The following is a 7,500-nucleotide window of genomic DNA, read 5'->3' as shown; positions in this document are numbered from 1 at the left end:
GACCCTCCAACCCACCAACCCACCGACCCACCAACCCACCAACCCACCGACTCACCGGGCACGCTGACGGGGGGCTGGAGGGCCTTGGACGACTCGTGCGGGAGGTCGTGGAGGTCGGACGACGCCCGCCGCAGCTTGGGCGTTCGCATGACCTCGCGCCAGTACCTGACGGCGTCGCTGAAGACACGGGATACCTGTGGGGGGGGGGGAGGATTAGTATTCTCCCTCTTTCTTTTTGTCTTTCTTTTTTTCTTTCTTTCTCTTTCTCCAGCTCTCTCTTTTTCTATCTATCTCTCGTTCGTTCTTTTTTGCTCGATCTCTAACTCTCTCTCTCTCTCTCTCTCTAACTCTCTTTCTCTCCCTCTAACTCTCTTTCTCTCTCTCTCTCTCTAACTCTCTAACTCACTCTCTCTCTCTCTCTCTCTCTCTCTCTCTCTCTCTCTCTCTCTCTCTCTCTCTCTCTCTCTCTCTCTATCTATCTATCTATCTATCTCCCTCTCTCTCTAACTCTCTCCCTCTACTACCCTCCTTCTCTAACTCTCCCTCTAACCCTCTCCCTTTCGGACTTTTTCCCTACTCTACTTCTCCCTCTCTAACTCCCTCTCTCTCCCTAACCCTCTCCCTCCCTCTCTACCTCTCTCCAACTCTAATTAATTCCCTATCCCTCCCTCTCTAACCCTCTCCAACTCTAACTCCCTCTCCCTCCCTCCCTAACCCTCTCCTTCTCTACCTCTCCCTCCCTAACCCTCTCCTTCTCTACCTCTCCCTCCCTAACCCTCTCCTTCTCTACCTCTCCCTCCCTCTCCCTCCCTAACCCTCTCCTTCTCTACCTCTCCCTCCCTCTCCCTCCCTAACCCTCTCCTTCTCTACCTCTCCCTCCCCCTCCCTAACCCTCTCCAACTTTAACTCCCTAACCCTAACCCTCCCCCTCCCCCTCCCTCCCCCTCTCCTCCCCACCCCCCTACCCCAACCCAAGCCAACCCAAGCCAACCCCACCGACCTCCTCGATGCTCTCCCTGACGGAAATCTCGTGGAAGGCGTGGCAGCCGATGTCCCTGCTGCGCTTGAGTCCCTCCTCGCTGCTCACCATGCGGTCGCCGCCCTGGTCCTTCTTGTTGCCCACCAGAACCACGGGCACCTCCCATGCGCTCTCCTGGTGGGGGGTGGGGGTTGAAGAGAGGGGGGTGGTGGGGTGGAGTGTGAGTGTGGGGGAGGGGGTGGAGTGGTGGGGTGGGTGTGGGGTGGGGTGTGGTGGGTGGTTGTGGAGGGGTGGTGGGATGGGTGGAGAGGGTTTTTTTTAGGGGTGGTGGGGTGGAGGGATGGGAGAGGGGGTGGGTGGGTTGTGGAGGGGTGGAGTGGGGGAGGTATGGTGGGGAGGGGGTTGTGGAGTGGTGGTGGCGAGGGTCGGTGAGTAGAGGGATGGGGTAGGGGTAGGGGATGGGATGGGTGTGGGTTAGTGAAGAGAAAAAAACAAAAACAAAATGCAAGTTGATTGCGTTCAGGTATTTATAGTGCTATAAAAAGATAGGTGTTTAATTCGTTTTACAATTAAACACTTAACCAAGAAAATAAGAGAAAAAAATATTATATATAACAGAAGGATCAGTTACATCTCTCTCTCTCTCGCTCTCGCTCTCACTTTCACTCTCGCTCATTCGCTTTCTCTCTCTCTCTCTCTCTCTCTCTCTCTCTCTCTCTCTCTCTCTCTCTACATCTTCCATCCTACCCCCATCCCATCTTCCCCTCTCCCTCCTCATATCCCCCTTTATATCCCTCAACCCCCTTCCTCCACCCCCTCCTCATCACCCTCCCCCAACCCCCCTCCCCCTTCCCCTCCCCCATCACCCACCCCCAACCCCCTCAACCCCCTCACCTTCGACGTCGGACTAGCAATCCGTCTCTTCCTCTTGTTGTAATTGATGAGGAACTTGAGTCTGTTGCAATCGTCGAAGCTGCACTTGTCTGTCACGGAATACATCAGGATGAAGACGTCCGCCCACCGGATGTTGGCCTCCAGGCGCACGCTGTCGGTCTCCTGGGGGAGGGAAGGGGGGAAGCGGGTGAGGGCGGAGGGAGGGAGAGAGGGTGGAGTTGTGTGGACGAGTGTATGTGTTTGGGGTGGGGGTGGGGGGGGGGTGAGTGAGTTAGTGTGTGTGTATGGGGGGGGAGTGGGTGGGGGGGAGTGTGTGTGTGAGAGAGTGAGTGAGTGAGCGAGGGAGCGAGCAAGCGAACGAGTGAGTGAGCGAGTGAGAAAGTGAGTGAGTGAGTGAGCGAGGGAGCGAGCAAGAGAACGAGTGAGTGAGCGAGTGAGAAAGTGAGTGAGTGAGTGAACGAGGGAGCCAGTGAGAAAGTGAGTGAGTGAGTGAGCGAGCAAGCGAACGAGTGAGTGAGCGAGTGAGAAAGTGAGTGAGTGAGTGAGCGAGGGAGCGAGCAAGCGAACGAGTGAGTGAGCGAGTGAGAAAGTGAGTGAGTGAGTGAGCGAGGGAGCGAGCAAGAGAACGAGTGAGTGAGCGAGTGAGAAAGTGAGTGAGTGAGTGAACGAGGGAGCCAGTGAGAAAGTGAGTGAGTGAGTGAGCGAGGGAGCGAGCAAGCGAACGAGTGTGTGAGCGAGTGAGAAAGTGAGTGAGTGAGTGAGCGAGCAAGCGAACGAGTGAGTGAGCGAGTGAGAATGTGAGTGAGTGAGCGAGGGAGCGAGCAAGCGAACGAGTGAGTGAGCGAGTGAGAAAGTGAGTAAGTGAGTGAGCGAGGGAGCGAGCAAGCCAACGAGTGAGTGAGCGAGTGAGAAAGTGAGTGAGTGAGTGAGCGAGGGAGCGAGCAAGAGAACGAGTGAGTGAGTGAGTGAGAAAGTGGGTGAGTGAGTGAGCGAGGGAGCGAGCAAGAGAACGAGTGAGTGAGCGAGTGAGAAAGTGAGTGAGTGAGTGAACGAGGGAGCGAGTGAGAAAGTGAGTGAGTGAGTGAGCGAGGGAGCGAGCAAGCAAACAAGTGAGTGAGCGAGTTAGAAAGTGAGTGAGTGAGCGAGGGAGCGAGCAAGAGAACGAGTGAGTGAGCGAGTGAGAAAGTGAGTGAGTGAGTGAGCGAGGGAGCGAGTGAGAAAGTGAGTGAGTGAGTGAGCGAGGGAGTGAGCAAGCAAAGGTGTGAGTGAGCGAGTGAGAAAGTGAGTGAGTGATCGAGCGAGTGAGGAAATGAGTGAGTGAGTGAGCGAGGGAACGAGCAAGCGAACGAGTGAGTGAGTGAGTGAGCGAGGGAACGAGCAAGCAAACGAGTGAGTGAGCGAGTGAGAAAGTGAGTGAGTGAGCGAGGGAGCGAGCAAGCGAACGAGTGAGTGAACGAGTAAGAAAGTGAGTGAGTGAGTGAGCGAGGGAGCGAGCAAGCGAACGAGGCGAGTGAGAAAGTGAGTGAGTGAGTGAGCGAGGGAGCGAGCAAGCGAACGAGTGAGTGAGCGAGTGAGAAAGTGAGTGAGTGAGTGAGCGAGGGAGCGAGCAAGCGAACGAGTGAGTGAGCGAGTGAGAAAGTGAGTGAGTGAGTGAGCGAGGGAGCGAGCAAGCGAACGAGCGAGTGAGAAAGTGAGTGAGTGAGTGAGCGAGGGAACGAGCAAGCGAACGTGTGAGTGAGCGAGTGAGAACGTGAGTGAGTGAGCGAGGGAGCGAGGGAGCGAAAGTGAGTGACGTGAAGTGGAGTGAGCATGGAGCGAGCAGGAGCGAGTGAAGTGAGCGAGTGAGAAAGTGAGTGACATGTGTGAGTGAGTGAGTGAGCGAGTAAGAAAGTGAGTGAGTGAGCGAGGGAGCGAGCAAGCGAACGAGTGAGTGAGCGAGTGAGTGAGCGAGGGAGCGAGCAAGCGAACGAGTGAGTGAGCGAGTGAGAAAGTGAGTGAGCGAGGGAGCGAGCAAGCGAACGAGTGAGTGAGCGAGTGAGAAAGTGAGTGAGTGAATGAGCGAGGGAGCGAGCAAGCGAACGAGTGAGTGAGCGAATGAGAAAGTGAGTGAGTGAGTGAGCGAGGGAGCGAGCAAGCGAACGAGTGAGTGAGCGAGTGAGAAAGTGAGTGAGTGAGTGAGCGAGGGAGCGAGCAAGCGAACGAGTGAGTGAGCGAGTGAGAAAGTGAGTGAGTGAGTGAGCGAGGGAGCGAGCAAGCGAACGAGTGAGTGAGCGAGTGAGAAAGTGAGTGAGTGAGTGAGCGAGGGAGCGAGCAAGCGAACGAGTGAGTGAGCGAGTGAGAAAGTGAGTGAGTGAGTGAGCGAGTGAGAAAGTGAGTGAGTGAGTGAGCGAGGGAGCGAGCAAGCGAACGAGTGAGTGAGCGAGTGAGAAAGTGAGTGAGTGAGTGAGCGAGGGAGCGAGCAAGCGAACGAGTGAGTGAGCGAGTGAGAAAGTGAGTGAGCGAATGAGAAAGTGAGTGAGTGAGTGAGCGAGCAAGCGAACGAGTGAGTGAGCGAGTGAGAAAGTGAGTGAGTGAGTGAGCGAGTGAGAAAGTGAGTGAGTGAGTGAGTGAGCAAGCGAACGAGTGAGTGAGCGAGTGAGAAAGTGAGTGAGTGAGCGAATGAGAAAGTGAGTGAGTGAGTGAGCGAGTGAGAAAGTGAGTGAGCGAGGGAGCGAGCAAGCGAACGAGTGAGTGAGCGAGTGAAAAAGTGAGTGAGTGAGTGAGCGAAGGAGCGAGCAAGCGAACGAGTGAGTGAGCGAGTGAGAAAGTGAGTGAATGAGCGAGGGAGCGAGCAAGCGAACGAGTGAGTGAGCGAGTGAAAAAGTGAGTGAGTGAGTGAGCGAGGGAGCGAGCAAGCGAACGAGTGAGTGAGCGAGTGAAAAAGTGAGTGAGTGAGTGAGCGAGTGAGCAAGCAAGCAAGTGAGTGAGTGTGCATAAGAGATTATCCATTTCAGCATATGCTTGCGTACCTCTTTATATCTGTTTCCATAGCTTTTCAAACCCCACAGCCATGCCATCGCCTCCCTCACTCAGAGCCGGAGTCCAACAGATCAAAATGACCCCACCCCCCCCCCGAGCCTCCAGCCTCGCCCGTCGACGTCTCCCGAAAGAACGGCACTCTTTTCCTCCTCCTCCTCCTCCTCCTTCTCTTCTTCTTCTTCTTTTTCTTCTTTCTCCTACTCTTCTTTTTCCCCTTCTTCTTCTTCCTCCTCCTCCTCTTTGCTTCTTCTTAATCTTCCTCCACTTCCTCTTCCTCCTCCTCCATATATTCATGATCATCATCCTTTTCCTCCTTCTCTTCCTTTGCCTTTTTCTCCTCCTCCTTCTTCTTCTTCTCCTCTTCCTTCCCCTTCCTCTTCTTCTTCTTCTTCTTCTTCTTCCTCATCTTCTTTTTCTTCTTCTTCTCCTCCTCCCTCTCCCTCTTCTTCCTCCTCTTTCTTTTCTTCTTCTTCCTCCTCCTCTTTATCTTCTTCTTCTTCTTTCTCCTCCTCTTTCCCCCCTTTCTTCTTCTTCTCCTCCTCCTTCTTCTTCTCCTCCTACTCTTACTCCTCCTTCTACTTCTTCTTCTTCTTCCTCTTCTTCTTCTTCTTCTTCTTCTTCTTCTTCTTCCTCCTCCTCCTCTTCTTCCTTTTCCTCTTCCTTCTCCTCCTCTTTTTCCTCCTTCTTCTTCTCATTCTCCTCATTCTTTTCTGCCGCCTCCTTCTCCTTCTCCCCATTCATTCCTCTTTTCTATTTCTTTCTTTCATTTTTACTCTATTCTCCTTCTCAATCACTCACTATCTCTTTCATCTCTCATCCACCTCCTTCTCTTGCTCTTCTTATTCCAAATACTTTCTCGTCCTATCTTTATTCTCTTATCAACTCTTCCCCCTTTTTTCCATCTCTTTCCCTCCTCCCCTCCTTTCCCCCTCTCCTCCTTCCCTCTTTCCCTCCATCCCTCCTCCCCTCCTTCCCCTATCTCCTCCTTCCCTCCTATCCTCCATCCCTCCTCCTCCCCTTCCTTCCATCCCTCCCCTCCTTCCCCCTTCTCCTCCTTCCCTCTTCCCCTGCTTCCCTCCATCCCTCCATCCCTCTACCATCCATCCCTCCTTCCTTCCCTCCATCCCTCCTTCCTTCCTTCCTTCCCTCCATCCCTCCTTCTTTCCTTCTCTCCATCCCTCCTTCCTTTTTTTCCTTCATCCCTCCATCCCTCCTTCCCTCCTTCCCCCTCTTCTCCTTCCTTCTATCCCTCCATCCCTCTTCCCCTCCTTTAATCTCCTTCCCTCCATCCCTCGCTTCAAGCACTTCCTGTAAATATATTCCAAGATATTTCTCTCTCTATTCACTCACGAATATCGCTTTTTCCTCGGTGTCAGGTTGGTGTCAGGCTGGTGTCACTGCCTGACAGGTGATCAGTCAAAAAGGGGGAGGAGGGAGGAGATGGAAGGAGGGAGAGAGTGAGGAAGGGAGGGAGGAAGGGAGGGAGGAATGGAGAGTGGGTGGGAGGGTAAGGGAGGTAGAGAGGCAGGAAGGGAGGGAGGAAGGGAGGGTTGGAGGGAGGCAGGGTGGGAGGGAGGGAGGAAGGGAGGGAGGAATGAAGAGTGGGTGGGAGGGTAAGGGAGGGAGGGAGACAGGAAGGGAGGGTGGGAGGGAGGCAGGGTGGGAGGGAGGGAGGAAGGGAGGGAGGAATGAAGAGTGGGTGGGAGGGTAAGGGAGGGAGGGAGACAGGAAGGGAGGGTGGGAGGGAGGGTGGGAGGTAGGCAGGGTGGGAGGTAGGCAGGGTGGGAGGGAGGGAGGAATGGTGAGTGGGTGGGAGGGTACGGGAGGGTAAGGACGGAGGGAAACGAGGGATGGAGGGAAATGAAGGGCATGGAGGAAATTGCTTGGAAAGAATTAAGATAGGGGAGATAATGAGGGAGGAGAAAGAAAGAGAAATAGAAGGAGAGAGACGGCGCAGAGAGATAAATCGATAGATATAGACAAAGACTTAGCGAAAGGGAGAGAGAGAGAGAGAGAGTGTACAGAAATTTACACAAAAACTCTACGCGATTCGTTTGCTACATTTCATTATCGGGCTGATTAAACGTTATTTACATTTAAGATGATATTAATGATGATAATGATGATGATGACAATAGTAACAGAGATCATGAAAGTAATAATTACCTTTATCATTATAATAACATTGGTAACGGTAAAAATAATAGCAATGATAATGACAATAATGATAATAATAACAATGATGAAGACAGCAATAATAATGATAATAATAAGGATTATCATGATAACAACAATAACAACAAATCTCTCTTAACCCCCGTCAAGTCACTATTTCCTAAATGCCTTTACGGGGTTGCCAGACAGGGACTATTCTATCTTAATTATTCATAAGATCTTTCTGAAGATTTTAGAAGGTATAGGAAACCTTATCCCTTTGTAATGATCTTTCTAGAGGCAGGAAATGACGTCATACACACTCTAAGATCTAAAATAAATTCCTGGGAGAAGGGGGGAGGGGAGGGAGCATAAGACTTGAAGCTCGGCTTTAGTTATATAAGATTTACCTTTGGCTTATTTCTACCCTATTTTCGACCAGTCTCTTTCCCTTT

General features: G+C 52.6%; 1 protein-coding gene across 2 annotated transcripts in view; it reads right to left on the bottom strand.

The window, feature by feature from the left end:
• LOC122244617 (ras-related and estrogen-regulated growth inhibitor) overlaps nucleotides 1–7,500 on the bottom strand; it is a 56,237-nt gene that overhangs the window by 13,813 nt on the left and 34,924 nt on the right. For both annotated transcript variants that reach the window (XM_086551998.1, XM_086551999.1), the window contains exons 3-5: nucleotides 1,874–2,035; nucleotides 1,001–1,153; nucleotides 56–194 (exon numbers count right to left, since the gene is read on the bottom strand). In XM_086551998.1, coding sequence (XP_086408124.1) covers nucleotides 56–194; nucleotides 1,001–1,153; nucleotides 1,874–2,035 — 454 coding nt within the window. The remainder of the gene's footprint in view (nucleotides 1–55; nucleotides 195–1,000; nucleotides 1,154–1,873; nucleotides 2,036–7,500) is intronic.

This window comes from Penaeus japonicus, unplaced genomic scaffold (assembly GCF_977035675.1).
Source record: "Penaeus japonicus unplaced genomic scaffold, GWHDUDI00000001_assembly GWHDUDI00000026, whole genome shotgun sequence".
Taxonomy (NCBI): domain Eukaryota; kingdom Metazoa; phylum Arthropoda; class Malacostraca; order Decapoda; family Penaeidae; genus Penaeus; species Penaeus japonicus.
This window is presented reverse-complemented; position numbering and strand designations above follow the sequence as displayed.